Genomic DNA, 14,725 nt, shown 5'->3' with positions numbered 1-14,725 from the left:
GTCGCTTGTGCGGAAAAAAATGCCCGCCTGCTTCTTGTAACGCAGGGCATCGCCGCCGCCGCCCTCCTCCGCTCGCGCTCAGACGATGGTGTGGTGGTGAGATTGAAACGAAAAGCGAACGGAAGAGAAGCAGAGCCGCGGCGGTGAAGGATTCGACAGAGCACACAAAGGCATCATCAATCTCAAGACAGCACGCGGCAGAGCCTAGGAAGACGGTGAGGAGCGAGGGTGCGGGGAAGGCGGGAGGTGTGTGTGGGGGAGGGGGGAGGACTGTTGTCCATACAAGAGAAAGGGACAGCATCTGCATTGGCTTTGTGCTAGACTTTCATCTTCCTCGCTGGCAGCTTGCCTTCGACTGCTTTGCTGGTCTATTGCCTCTTCACCTTCACCCGCGACAGCGCTTCACCACTGCGACTCGCATCGCCATCACACGTGCCGTGGGATGAGGCTGCATCTGGGACTAGTGCGTCTCCTGAGGAGGGTGTGCCACAGATTGAGTGCCGCCAGCTTCCGCCTCGCGCCGCTCCGGGGCCTCTTGAAAGCAACGCCGCTTCTCATCTCGAATGAGCTTCATCGTGTGGCGAATGTACAGCGCGATCTCCTCGACGCTAGCCATACCGCCGATCCCGATGTCGCCACAAGCCAGGCGTTTGCTCTCGGGACCAACAACCTGGCACATTGATTCACGCAGCGTGACAGGGAGCGGAGGGCCACGCGCAGTAGCAGCAGCAACAGAGCCGGCAGTCACCACGGCCGACGAAGAGGAGGCGTTTATCGCCGCCGTCGCGCTATCCTCAGCCGTTCTCCCGCTTGTCTCCTCGTTTTCCTTTACAACGGCCCTCGAAGGCGACGCGCAGCTGTCACTCACCGGAAAGCTGGTCTTGATCATGTTAGTGCACAATGTGCAGCTCCGTGCGTCTGGATCGCAGTACCACTCCGCCAGCTGATTCAGCTGCTTCGCCGTGATGGGGTGCGTCCACATGGCCGTGTTCATGGCCGGACACAGGATCACCGGCTTCTGCTTCACCTCCCACGCCCGCATGACACTCGAGACCAAGTTGTCACACAGCCCTGTCGCCACCTTGGCGAGCGTGTTCGCGTCGAGTGGGGCAATCACAACGAGGTCTGCCCATCGGCGCAGCTCAATGTGCACCACAGCATCGTTCATCGCCTGCCACTCACTCCACTCCTGCTCGTCCGTGATGATGCTCTGAAACGGGATGCCCGTCTTGGACGGCTGTGCGCGGCGGAGAAAGTGAAATGCAGCCTTTGTAGCGGCAATGCGGATGTTGCACCGCTCTGTCGAGAGCTGATCCAGAAGCAGCCCTGTCTTGATTGCTGCGACACTGCCCGTGATGAGAAGCAGCAGATGCACCGAGGGGTACTTCTCCTCGCTCGGCAGAGAGGTCTGTGGCGACTCTGGAGAGTCCATTTTTTGGCTCGCAGGGTGTGCCGTTAGATGGGGCCGCGCGTAGCCGCCGCCACAAAGGAAAAAACACTACTCCGGAAGGTGAGTAGAGAAGAGCAGGCAAAGGGCTGCAGCGAGTCACGCTCTGAGCACAGGGAGAGCGGCGGGAGCAGGGGAGAGGTGGCGCGATGGTGGGGACAGAAAAGATTCGCTTGGCTCGCTAATTCCGTGAGGCGTGGTGTGGTTGGCCTGCGGCACACACGACGCACGATAGCAGAATCACACGCAGGCAGCCTGTCCACAAACAAAAGAGCAAAAGGAAAAGAGAAATAGCGCGAAAGGGCGAGAAGGAAGAGGCGGGCACACATGCAACACTATAAGGGGCAACAAAGAGGGGTGCCGAGGTGCGTGACTGCAACAACGACACATGCGCTAATCGAGATAAAGGTGGCTAGGTATGGGCGCGTGCGTTCTTCGGAGAGAGAATGGGGAGGGGGGGGGAGATGCACTGCCTTAGAGAGACAAGGAAGAGATATGCGGAGCTCTGTGAGTGGGCGTGTTTCCATACACCAAAAAGAGGCCGTGAGGAGCAGACTCGTTGGAGCAGTTTCGCGTTGTGGTCGACAGGTGCCGTCGGTAAGGGCGTCAGTGCGCGTGTGTGGATTTGTTGGGCGCAGTGAAAGCAAGACGAAAAAGAAAAAAGGGGAAGATAGACACCGAGGGAGGAAGACAGGAATGCCGTCACGGCGGCACAGTGGAGGAGCAGGGAGAGGCGAAGAGGTATGTCCTCCCCCCCACCACCCACAGACAGTCACGCCGGTACAGAGGTGCACTACTATCCGCCGTTAGTGGAGGTTGCGCTTAAAGTGAGGTCTCACAAGAGGCACACCGTCATAGATGCTAAAGAAACCTTCGAGAAGAAGTAGTCGTGCGGATGTGCTGAGGACAACATGAGGCCATTCGCGGCCGCTTCCCACACCCCTCTCTTTTTCTTCGTCCACATGCTCGCCAGGCCAACAATCGAGGGCCGGTTCAATCGTGGGATGCCGCTAGGTGTGCATTCTTCCACCTGTTCAGAAGCTTAGCCGAAAGCGATGGATAAACGCACCTTGACATTGCCGAGCGGCCTGCGGCTTCACAGCTTCATGGATCTAGAGGAGAGCTGCGGAGCAGCAGTACTCCTCCCCTAGCACATCACCATCATCGCCATTGCCCAGGTCGAAAAGAAAGGGAAAAAGACCTGTTTCATGCGAGTATATCTCGCACTCCGCCCATGCGAGTGTCTTGTATCGTTCACTGCTGACGCTCTCGCTCCAATTTGTTTGACCGGCACATACGCACCGCCACAGCGGCACACCCTGACTTTCAGCCCCCTTCCTCACCCGGACGATCCCACCTGTGCGCCCTAGTCCTCGTCGATGTCTTCGATCTCGTCCCCGTGTGGGATTAGCGGGCGCTCCGCACTGCTCTCCGTCGCAGCGCCGGCAGTCCTGTCACCAACGCCGTCTGTGGACAACACAAAAAGGTCGCTTCGCAGCTGAGCCGTGGCAGGATTGCGGCCACGCTGCAGAATCGCCACCTGCAAGGGCGTGCAGGGGCGCAGGCACGGCCTCGTGGGCACCGAGTGAGCAGAGGGCGACGCCATTGCCGGCACCAACGCTGACAAGGGCGACGATGTGAATCGAAATACCGTACGACGGGGTGCCGTGGTAGGCGTCGTAGATGCGCCGGGTGAGCATGATGGCAGGGACGGTGCGTCTGGCGCAATGTGGACGCCACGGCTCTGCGCCGTCGTGTTCGCCTCTTCACACGCTTGCGACCGCGACGCCAACGCAGCAGAGGCCGGAACGCGTTCCGCATGGGACGGCTGTAGCGGAAGCGGAGGGGTCACGGTGAGCAGAATATAAGGAGCTAGGGCGTAGTAGTCGAGCAGCACAGCCTCGGTGCTGCCGCAGCGGTACAGCAGGTCAGGCAACCCCTCACGCAAAACATCCACCTCGTCCGTCTGGATACGTGGTGTGAGCGTAGCATGCGATGAGCCGCCGCCAGCACCGGCGTCGAAGCGGCGTCGTCGGTTACTGTCGCTGCCGTAGCTTGCAGAAGATCCACGGGCGCTCACTGCAGGCACACTCTCGAGCCGCGCGAGGGCCTGCTGGACCCACTCCCGCTCACTAAGGTAGGCAGCGGGATCTGCTTCAGTGCGATCCTCCCCTCTGCGCATCGAATAGGACATCGCGCTGTAAGAAATGTCGCGGAGGCGCGGGTACGCCAGACGAAGGTATGGCGGTGGCTCCTGCGCGACGAAGCCGGGCGGCGGGCGCACCTCGGTCTGAATCGCGCGGTACGTGAGGTGAAATAGCTGAAGCGCAATGAACTCCAGTAATCGTCCTGTGTTGCCGAGGTTCTCGCCAGCGGTGGTGCGGTCGGCCAGCTGACGGCGCTCACGCAGCGCAGTGGCATTCGGCACGCCAGCAAAGCTACCACTCAGCTCCGAGGCCCGCAACGCGTCTGCGTCACTCGCGGCGTCGATGCAGCGCGCGTACTGCGGCAGCTGATCATCGCCAAAGTAGCGAATTTGGTTGTTCGTCAGGTAGTCCAGTATCTTGCGCGGTGGCACATTTAAAGTGTCCAGCACCTCATCGATACAGTACTTCTGTGTGAGCAACCGGCCGATGGCGTGAGAGAGGCCGAGGTACTCGTCCCTCGTCATCGGAAGGACGCGACGTTGCTGTGACTCAGCCGCAGCCGCCGGAGGTGCCGCGCCTCGATGTGCAACACGGCCCGCCCTGCTTTTTAGGCCGCGTCTTGTTTGGCCATCCACATGGGCCATTGCCTGCATGCGTTCCATCTGGGAATCAAGCAGTGACAGCATGTTCATAGCGGGTGGCGACGACGACTGGCGAGGCCGTTTGCGGGAGGCTGCACCGCCTACATTGGCACGCGTTTGGCCGTCGCCATTGCGGGATGTCTGCGGTGCAGGAAAGCTGGTGCATTCGGAGGAAGAAAATATATGGCCCGTCTCGCCAGAGTCCTTAGAGCTTACTTCCTCTACAATGTCACTCTCACGCTCGCTGTCGATCTCGCCGTCTCCATCCTTGCCTTCGCAGTGCGCCACTCCGGAGGCTTTCGAAGCCGGTGTAGTGGGAGATACACACAGCGTCGAGTGCAAAGCATAGACGCTCATTCCGACGTCCGCGGTACCACTCAGCGAGAGCACGCGAGTGTCAGCGACAGCGGCGCTGGCTGCCGCAACACTCTGGCGGGCCGCCAATCGCTGTTTTTCCAGCCTCATCCAGATCGCCGCGGCAGCTTGCGCTGAATGGGCCCATGCTCCTTCAACTGACTCACCACTCTGGTGTGCTGCCGGGGCTAGTGAGTTCGACGCAGGCATTAGGCACGACCACTGTACTTGCAGGAGGGCTTGGCGGATGTCACCCTGGCTGCCCGCCACGATGGCGTTCAACGTCTCTGGGTCCATGAGATCAATACTCGGGGATGCGGTGCAAGCAGTCGCAGTCGCAGATGTGGGCGTGGACACCTTTCGCTTCGCCTTTGTGGTAAGCCGAGCGCTCGTGAGAGACGCAGACGGTAGCGCGGTGTACGATGAAGACAGAGAATTCTCAAAACAGCCCATCCCTGCCGTGCTCGCTGCCCACCGCCGCTTCTGCGCACGCCGCCGCAACTCTACATCCAAAATGCTCTGCAGTCGCTTGCGCAGGTTAATCTCCGTTATCGGTGTGCAATGAAACAGCTCCACCGCGGGGCTTTGGAGCAGCGTGGACGGGAAGGATGTGCTCAGGTCAAGCTTATCGTTGTGTGTGTCATGTGTGGTATGAAGGAAAAAGATGAGGTTGCGGCGAAGATGCTGCATCAGACACACTCGCCTGCTCACACGTGTGTCAGATGAAAGGAGTAGACCCTGCTCCTGCTCTTCGTGCTGAGCCATGGCGCGCAGCTCCTCGTACTCTCTGAGGAACAAGAGCGTGCAACGATGCAGCGCGTGGGAGGCGGGCTCACCGTAGAACTTGATGATGTGCGCATGATTTGTCGGCAACTCTGTCGACCCTGCACTTCCTGCCATGGTGCCAGCTCGGCTGTCCGCAGAGCTGCCGCAGACGCCGCTGCTCATGCAGCTTGCCGGTGATTCGGTGAGAGACGGCAGCTGCAGCTCGCCGCCACCCAGCTGGCCTCGACAATAGGAAACAACGCTATGCAAGTATTGCGCATAAGCAGGCACGGTGGCCTCGCATGTGTGAAAGATGTGAAAGGACGTGTTATGGCACTGGGCCAACTGCAATGTTGCACCTGGGCTGACACGAGACGTGTTGTGGGTCATGGGCACAGGAGCATCCACCAGTGCATCCTCGCGCAGTAGTACCTTTAAGGTTTCAAGCTTGCCGCAGCCAGGAGGTCCGTAGAGGAGAACAATGTGCGGTGCTGCACTCGACAAAGCCTTGTCTCTGCCGCGTGCCTGCTGGATTACAGCAGACAGTGCCACGGTCTTCTGCCGACTCCAAGCCACATCCGCCACGGTGCGAGGAGCGTACACTTCATGTAGCATGCCTACACAGCGATGGTGACGTTCATAGTCGGTGCTGCAGGTGCTCACTCCAATAGATGACCGAAGAGAGAGAGAGTGACTCCAGTACCGCACACACTGTGAGGGCGACGGTGACGGAGTGGCACACAAGGGAATAGGCGCACGAGAGAGAGAGAGAGGGATCAACGCGATCGCAACTTTGAGGAGGAGCAAGAAAAGAAGGAAGCGACGGAGGGATACGCGTGAGTGCGACTACGTGCGGGCATATGCGTGTGTAGTCGCTTGTGTTGGCGCGCCAGTGCCACGTATCGGTAGAGAAAAGTGTGTGAGGCAACGTGCAACAGCGCTCTGTTGGGGGGTGCTTCAATGGTGTGCGGATGTGCTGGCGTTCAAGGATATGGAGGTGCATCCGGACGGTGCAGACGTTGACATGCGAAAAGAAGGATCAATTTGTTGACAAGAGAAAAACGAATAAATGAAGGAATGAGCAAGCTTTGCACCAGCTGCAAGACTGGGTCTTGAGACTGCATGGCGCCGCAGGGCTTGTCGCCGCGGTAAAGCGCGCCGTTTACTTTGGCGCAATGCGAGTCGTGCACGTCTCACCAGGCACCACGTCCCGCCATCAACGGTCAACAGCGTGAGTGGCACGCGCCACCGAGCCCCTGGTTCATCAATTCGCATCCCACACACCGCAGTGCACTCTCTCCTCTTCGTCCTTGCAGCACGACTCCTAAAAAAAAAAGTAGAGGCCTTTGTGGTCTTCGTGTGGTGCGCCATGCACAGAGAGAGAGTCGCATCCCCAGACGGTGCCCGGCTTACATCTTTCGATCCTCTAACTCCTTCAGGTCGAGTCCAGTAAAGTCCACCGATGCCACAAACTCGGTCCACTCGCAACGACTCGCGGACAAGGAGACACCGCGTTGTTCCGATAGTCCCAAGACCTCGCGACGTCGCTTCTTCTTCAGCACCACCCGTTCAACCTCATCGAGGCAGGGAGTCGCGGTGCCGGGCAGAAGCAGGCGCCATGCGTGCAGGTACATGCGCCGCGCGCCCGCGGTCACCCATGTGGACGGGGATGACCCTAGCGGCAAGGCGGTGCACCACGGTAGATCAGCGCAGTACGACGTGTCACCAACAATAGGGAAACCGATGGCGCGGCAGTGCACGCGGAGTTGATGACGTCGACCCGTGTGTGGAGCGAGCAGCACCAGCGTCACCGGATAGCTTGTGACAGACGGGGAATCTTTAGCGATTGCGCCACGCTGTGGCACCTCGCCGCCCGCTGGTGGAGGTGCGGCTAAGTAGGTGCGCTTCAGCACCAAGAGGCTTGTTTTAGCGTCACGGCTTTGCTCTGCCGTGACAGCCATGCGGAGGTGCTCGGGGTCCGTTAAATCGTAGCCCACCGGCAGATCAACAAAGACGACCGAGCACGTTGTAGTGCTCTCTAACAACGTACGGTAGATGAGATCCTCCACCGCGTCTGCCGGCACAGGCGCGGAATTTTCTGGTGCTACAGTGATCAGCGATGAAGCAGGGCTTCGATGAGAGCGATACCGATGCACCACAGTCACCGGCTCGCCCTCCTCCGCGTCCTTCGAATTCGCTAGTCCCACCGCCTCCCACGCTGTCTTATCCGGCCGCTGCAGAAGGTGCCGGAACCCTGCCACTTCGTCCCCACCCGCCGAGTTTGCCGAGGATCCTCCGCTCGCGGATGCAGAGCAACCAGCCCGGACGCAGCCCAGCCCTTCCCATGCCTTGTTGCACGCATTTGCCCACGCGGCAAACGACGCTCGGCGCGCCTTTGTATCTGACGAGAAAGCAGAGCCTGGCTGGTCACTCGAGGCGGCATCCTCCAGCAGCGCAGTATCGCTTGGCAAGTGTCCATGCAGCAGTGCAACATAGTACTTCCGAACCAAGCGCATCTCAAAGCAGTGGGCAAGTCGCGCGGCCATGTCTTTAGTAAAGGCCAAGCACAGCACCCCGCTCGTGCCGAAGTCAAGCTGATGCACAAACTTCAGCTGCTTCTTTCTCTTCTTCTCTTTTTGCAGCTGCTCATGGGTTTCGTCGAAGATGCCACGGGCTTTCATGTGCTCGCACACCAAGGACTCTACGGTGCGGCCGTAGATGCTCTCATCACCGTCCATGAGGATGCCTGGGGGCTTGTTCACCACCAGCATCTCCGCGCTCTCATAGATCACATCAAGCGCGTCGAGTGATGCAGCTGATACGACAGCGTCTTTGCCATTCATTTACAATGTGTTGTCCACGACTTTTTCGTGGAAAGGAACAGAACGAGAGTCACCATAGTAGAGGCGTACTGTGAACGTGCAAGGTTAGCATGCCGAAGAAGAAAAAGGGGTCGCTGGGCGCCGACATTACGGCTCACTATGCACTTGACGGAGAGAAGATAAGACTAACACACGCGACCGTCAACAGGTTCTCCACTTCCGGCGAACCCATGCTCTTTTCTTTACCACCTCCCCCAGTCCACATCGTAGCAATCGCTGCTCTGTGCCGCAACGTGCCGTTGTCGAATCCTCTGCGAGGAGAATGCAAGTTCGTGGACGCCTTCGATCACGTTTCTCGCTATTCCTTTCTTATCTGATTCTTTGTTTTGATCTTTCCGGGTCACAAGACAGCGTCGCTTTCGAGCTTCTGTCGACAGTTCCGTTTATCAGCAGCAAAACAATAAAAGTTGCTTCGTTTGTCTCTGTACCATTTTCCTTCTCTTTTGCTCAAGCGACCTCGAGAGCGCTGTCGAATTCATCAGCAAGCCCGTGCGGTATAGGCACATGACCTGTCCATCGGCAATGCTTCCGCATTCTCCACATTGTCTTTACACCCAGCCCTGCCTTCGGACAACCCCACATAGTTCCCTCTGTAATCCACAGAGCTGACGAAGACAAAGCCCCTTTCCGGGCGAGCTTTGAGATTCTCAGAAGGCAGCACTTGAAGCCGAAAAGAACACAAGAAAAAAATCTTGCGAGCACCACCAGAACCCATCACGACAATAAAAAGCCACAAACATAAAGGCTCTCGAGCGGCGAAGAGGTGCCGAAACAGACCACCACAGCGAAGACAGACAAAGTCGTAAGCAGAGAAGCAAATATGAAAATAAAAGCATGATATATATATATATACATACATACATATATATATATATGTGGGTATAAATACGATGGCGACACAAATGCGCATAAAACGGCACAGAGCCCGAAACAGCACATACGCCGAGTGCAGTGCCAACGGAAGTAGGCATCTTTCACCGCGTCCCATCCTCTGCCGCGCAGCACGACTTTACCTCCACGCTGCACCCCCACCTCTCCCCGTCAAATGCCACACGCCACATCGCGCGGGACGAGGCAGCGGTGGGCACACGCGTCACAGCACTGCGCCGACCCACGCACACACGCACGGCCGCTGCCTCCAGCTCGGCAAGCCACCCGCTCCGCCGGCCGCCACCCCTCCGGGCGCATCCCCCTCGCCGCGGCGCAGGCTCCCCACACCAGGAGGCAGCGTCAGCGTCGGGTGGGATATCCTCCAGCCACGCTCGCACCTCGTCCGTCACGCGGACGGCGCACACGTCAGCAGCAACACATCGCTCTCACCTCCCCACGTCGTGGGTGCGTGACCGTGTCACCGCCGGAGGTAGCTCCGCCATGGGCGGTGGATAGGGGCTGGGGGGCTGCCTGGCTTCCCGGCCGAGCCCGTGTGCTGGACCCCGAGGGTACGACGCACTGAGGTGTGCCCCCCACCATCATCAGGGACTCGCGCACAGACGCGCAGACAAAAGAGGTGAGGAGCTGCGCATGCCACAGAAGTAGAGCGGACACATACCGCCGACAGCGCAGTTCCTCGCTCTCGTCCCCCGCTGCCGATCCATAGCCCGAGTCGATGCGCACAGAGCAAAAGGAATACGACGTCAGCCCTTCGTCGCTTTCCGCGGCGCTCACACATGCTCGCGCATGTGCATGTGCAGGTGCAGGTGCAGGCACACACTCCGCATCGGTGCAAGCAGCCTCCCATACGTAGCGGCTGCTGGCCACCCGCCGTTTACGCACTCCGCTTCCAACGTGCAGCGCGGTACGCCTCCAGTGTGGCCTCGTCCACAGGGATACTCGGCAGCAGCTCATTCAGAAGGTAGCCGAGGCGGTAGCCACCAAGCGTCAGTCGAGCCTCAGCGACACGCTTGCATCGAGCAAGATAAGCATCGCTGAGAGTCGCACCTGGTGTTACGCCGGGGTAGCTGGTGTTTACCGCAAACATGTGGCTCTCCTCGTGAATCGCCACCACGTCCACGAGTGTCCGCAACGCTTCTGGGAAGGTGTACGTTTCCAGCAGCCGGTCCGCTGTCGCAGCGAGGGCGAAGAGGTCGGTGTAAGAGAGGGGCCGCTTGTAGCGTGGAGGCGTGCCACTGCAAATATTATCCCAGACGGCATGCAGGTTCACCTTTCTTTTGCCTACCTGAACCTCAACCTCATTGCCTCCTTTGTCTCCGTGCGGGTACTCAGAGGAGTACCTGGAGGTGGTGTGCAGGGGCTGGTGCAGATCGCCAAGGATGTGCACCAGGTTCACCCAAGCGAAGTTTAGCAGGTACAGCGGCGCATTCGTACGTCGAAGCGATGTTACCATATTGCGGGACACCGTGACGGCATTGACTGTAGCGACCGGATCGGTGATATTGATGTCTTCGGGGTTGTACGGCTTATCGAAAAAGTGCCACGTGGCCATGGCATACTGACCCCAACGCTTCACGTCATCCGCCCAGCATGCGGCCTGCACCATGTCCGGGGACGACTCGAACGGGCCGCTCTGCGCAAATGCGTGCGCCATCGCGTCAAGCTTTTCCTTGTTTTCATCGTTCAGCTGACGGTGCGCGATCTCGGCGAGGAGCATGTGGCCCACGCAGCCCCATCCGAGAACCTCAGTCACGCACAGCGCAGAGCTGAGTACCAGGAGGCACAGCACTGTGAGAGGCAGACGGAGGCCGACAAACGCGGGCATGATGGGCAGCAGTGCGCAACGACGCCCAAGAAACGAGCAGTGCAGCACTGTTGAGGCGGGGGAACGTATGTAGGGAGCGAGTGTGCGTGTACCGTCCTCGTTCCAGCGAAGTGCACTCGACGTTCAAGATGTATATGGCACAGAGGCGATGGCCAGCTGAGGCGTCGTCGAAGGTATGGTGGCAACAAACAGCAGGAGCCCGTAGAAAGAGAAAAGGAGAGCGTGTCGCTTGCTTTGCACGCGCGCGTATGGGCGTGTGTCGTGCACTGGATAGATGGTGTCAGGGGCGCGGGTTTTGTGTGTGTGCGCGTGTCGGAGCGGGTGGTGCTGCAGAGACGCGAACACAGCGGGCAACAGCCACGAGAAAGCAAATCGAAGGCGAAAAAGAGAGAGAGAGACGGGCCAGGGAAACGACTTAGCGGGAGAGAGAGCAAACCCCCCTTCCCTCCCGGCAACGCCACCTCGCGTCAGGGAGCTTGCAGGATGCACAACTCAATCCACCTGGCGCTCGCGGCCTTCGCGGGCACGACGATGGGAGGCGGCCAGCCAGTGGGAGGGGGCGGAGGTACGCTACCTGGGAATCGCATAAACGTACGGGAACCGCACAACGGCTAGCGCAACTCATAATCATGCATCTGCCCAAGCACAGCCATAACCGCAGCTGTTGAAGCCACGGCACTGCTGCACCTTCCAGGTGCTCTTCTGCTGCCGTTCTGCTTTGTTCGACTCCCGCGATCAGCTTTGCCTCACCATTTCTATCCTCTGCCGCGCAGCACGACTTTACCTCCACGCTGCACCCCCACCTCTCCCCGTCAAATGCCACACGCCACATCGCGCGGGACGAGGCAGCGGTGGGCACACGCGTCACAGCACTGCGCCGACCCACGCACACACGCACGGCCGCTGCCTCCAGCTCGGCAAGCCACCCGCTCCGCCGGCCGCCACCCCTCCGGGCGCATCCCCCTCGCCGCGGCGCAGGCTCCCCACACCAGGAGGCAGCGTCAGCGTCGGGTGGGATATCCTCCAGCCACGCTCGCACCTCGTCCGTCACGCGGACGGCGCACACGTCAGCAGCAACACATCGCTCTCACCTCCCCACGTCGTGGGTGCGTGACCGTGTCACCGCCGGAGGTAGCTCCGCCATGGGCGGTGGATAGGGGCTGGGGGGCTGCCTGGCTTCCCGGCCGAGTCCGTGTGCTGGACCCCGAGGGTACGACGCACTGAGGTGTGCCCCCCACCATCATCAGGGACTCGCGCACAGACGCGCAGACAAAAGAGGTGAGGAGCTGCGCATGCCACAGAAGTAGAGCGGACACATACCGCCGACAGCGCAGTTCCTCGCTCTCGTCCCCCGCTGCCGATCCATAGCCCGAGTCGATGCGCACAGAGCAAAAGGAATACGACGTCAGCCCTTCGTCGCTTTCCGCGGCGCTCACACATGCTCGCGCATGTGCATGTGCAGGTGCAGGTGCAGGCACACACTCCGCATCGGTGCAAGCAGCCTCCCATACGTAGCGGCTGCTGGCCACCCGCCGTTTACGCACTCCGCTTCCAACGTGCAGCGCGGTACGCCTCCAGTGTGGCCTCGTCCACAGGGATACTCGGCAGCAGCTCATTCAGAAGGTAGCCGAGGCGGTAGCCACCAAGCGTCAGTCGAGCCTCAGCGACACGCTTGCATCGAGCAAGATAAGCATCGCTGAGAGTCGCACCTGGTGTTACGCCGGGGTAGCTGGTGTTTACCGCAAACATGTGGCTCTCCTCGTGAATCGCCACCACGTCCACGAGTGTCCGCAACGCTTCTGGGAAGGTGTACGTTTCCAGCAGCCGGTCCGCTGTCGCAGCGAGGGCGAAGAGGTCGGTGTAAGAGAGGGGCCGCTTGTAGCGTGGAGGCGTGCCACTGCAAATATTATCCCAGACGGCATGCAGGTTCACCTTTCTTTTGCCTACCTGAACCTCAACCTCATTGCCTCCTTTGTCTCCGTGCGGGTACTTAGAGGAGTACCTGGAGATGGTGTGCAGGGGCTGGTGCAGATCGCCAAGGATGTGCACCAGGTTCACCCAAGCGAAGTTTAGCAGGTACAGCGGCGCATTCGTACGTCGAAGCGATGTTACCATATTGCGGGACACCGTGACGGCATTGACTGTAGCGACCGGATCGGTGATATTGATGTCTTCGGGGTTGTACGGCGTAGCGAAAAAGTGCCACGTGGCCATGGCATACTGACCCCAACGCTTCACGTCATCCGCCCAGCATGCGGCCTGCACCATGTCCGGGGACGACTCGAACGGGCCGCTCTGCGCAAATGCGTGCGCCATCGCGTCAAGCTTTTCCTTGTTTTCATCGTTCAGCTGACGGTGCGCGATCTCGGCGAGGAGCATGTGGCCCACGCAGCCCCATCCGAGAACCTCAGTCACGCACAGCGCAGAGCTGAGTACCAGGAGGCACAGCACTGTGAGAGGCAGACGGAGGCCGACAAACGCGGGCATGATGGGCAGCAGTGCGCAACGACGCCCAAGAAACGAGCAGTGCAGCACTGTTGAGGCGGGGGAACGTATGTAGGGAGCGAGTGTGCGTGTACCGTCCTCGTTCCAGCGAAGTGCACTCGACGTTCAAGATGTATATGGCACAGAGGCGATGGCCAGCTGAGGCGTCGTCGAAGGTATGGTGGCAACAAACAGCAGGAGCCCGTAGAAAGAGAAAAGGAGAGCGTGTCGCTTGCTTTGCACGCGCGCGTATGGGCGTGTGTCGTGCACTGGATAGATGGTGTCAGGGGCGCGGGTTTTGTGTGTGTGCGCGTGTCGGAGCGGGTGGTGCTGCAGAGACGCGAACACAGCGGGCAACAGCCACGAGAAAGCAAATCGAAGGCGAAAAAGAGAGAGAGAGACGGGCCAGGGAAACGACTTAGCGGGAGAGAGAGCAAACCCCCCTTCCCTCCCGGCAACGCCACCTCGCGTCAGGGAGCTTGCAGGATGCACAACTCAATCCACCTGGCGCTCGCGGCCTTCGCGGGCACGACGATGGGAGGCGGCCAGCCAGTGGGAGGGGGCGGAGGTACGCTACCTGGGAATCGCATAAACGTACGGGAACCGCACAACGGCTAGCGCAACTCATAATCATGCATCTGCCCAAGCACAGCCATAACCGCAGCTGTTGAAGCCACGGCACTGCTGCACCTTCCAGGTGCTCTTCTGCTGCCGTTCTGCTTTGTTCGACTCCCGCGATCAGCTTTGCCTCACCATTTCTATCCTCTGCCGCGCAGCACGACTTTACCTCCACGCTGCACCCCCACCTCTCCCCGTCAAATGCCACACGCCACATCGCGCGGGACGAGGCAGCGGTGGGCACACGCGTCACAGCACTGCGCCGACCCACGCACACACGCACGGCCGCTGCCTCCAGCTCGGCAAGCCACCCGCTCCGCCGGCCGCCACCCCTCCGGGCGCATCCCCCTCGCCGCGGCGCAGGCTCCCCACACCAGGAGGCAGCGTCAGCGTCGGGTGGGATATCCTCCAGCCACGCTCGCACCTCGTCCGTCACGCGGACGGCGCACACGTCAGCAGCAACACATCGCTCTCACCTCCCCACGTCGTGGGTGCGTGACCGTGTCACCGCCGGAGGTAGCTCCGCCATGGGCGGTGGATAGGGGCTGGGGGGCTGCCTGGCTTCCCGGCCGAGTCCGTGTGCTGGACCCCGAGGGTACGACGCACTGAGGTGTGCCCCCCACCATCATCAGGGACTCGCGCACAGACGCGCAGACAAAAGAGGTGAGGAG

The 14,725-nt window shown here is 60.1% G+C and overlaps 5 protein-coding genes across 5 annotated transcripts; all 5 read right to left on the bottom strand.

Annotated features, from left to right (window-relative positions):
• Window positions 1-460: 460 nt before the first annotated feature.
• LMJF_30_1540 (conserved hypothetical protein) lies at window positions 461-1,432 on the bottom strand (the record flags this gene model as incomplete). The annotated part of the gene is made up of 1 exon (XM_001684696.1): window positions 461-1,432. The coding sequence occupies one exon, from the start codon at window positions 1,430-1,432 to the stop codon at window positions 461-463; it is 972 nt and encodes a 323-aa protein (XP_001684748.1).
• A 1,381-nt stretch (window positions 1,433-2,813) lies between these two features.
• LMJF_30_1530 (conserved hypothetical protein) lies at window positions 2,814-5,969 on the bottom strand (the record flags this gene model as incomplete). The annotated part of the gene is made up of 1 exon (XM_001684695.1): window positions 2,814-5,969. One exon carries the CDS (start codon window positions 5,967-5,969, stop codon window positions 2,814-2,816), a length of 3,156 nt encoding a protein of 1,051 aa, XP_001684747.1.
• Window positions 5,970-6,763: 794 nt separating this feature from the next.
• On the bottom strand, window positions 6,764-8,125 carry LMJF_30_1520 (conserved hypothetical protein; the record flags this gene model as incomplete). The annotated part of the gene is made up of 1 exon (XM_001684694.1): window positions 6,764-8,125. One exon carries the CDS (start codon window positions 8,123-8,125, stop codon window positions 6,764-6,766), a length of 1,362 nt encoding a protein of 453 aa, XP_001684746.1.
• Window positions 8,126-10,001: 1,876 nt separating this feature from the next.
• On the bottom strand, window positions 10,002-10,952 carry LMJF_30_1510 (p1/s1 nuclease; the record flags this gene model as incomplete). Its single annotated transcript, XM_001684693.1, has 1 exon — window positions 10,002-10,952. The coding sequence occupies one exon, from the start codon at window positions 10,950-10,952 to the stop codon at window positions 10,002-10,004; it is 951 nt and encodes a 316-aa protein (XP_001684745.1).
• A 1,536-nt stretch (window positions 10,953-12,488) lies between these two features.
• On the bottom strand, window positions 12,489-13,439 carry LMJF_30_1500 (p1/s1 nuclease; the record flags this gene model as incomplete). Its single annotated transcript, XM_001684692.1, has 1 exon — window positions 12,489-13,439. One exon carries the CDS (start codon window positions 13,437-13,439, stop codon window positions 12,489-12,491), a length of 951 nt encoding a protein of 316 aa, XP_001684744.1.
• Window positions 13,440-14,725: the final 1,286 nt, after the last annotated feature.

This window comes from Leishmania major, chromosome 30 (genome assembly GCF_000002725.2).
Source record: "Leishmania major strain Friedlin complete genome, chromosome 30".
Classification (NCBI taxonomy): Eukaryota; Euglenozoa; class Kinetoplastea; order Trypanosomatida; family Trypanosomatidae; genus Leishmania; species Leishmania major.
The sequence above is the reverse complement of the archived record's forward strand: the minus strand, read 5'-3'. Positions and strand labels throughout refer to the sequence as shown.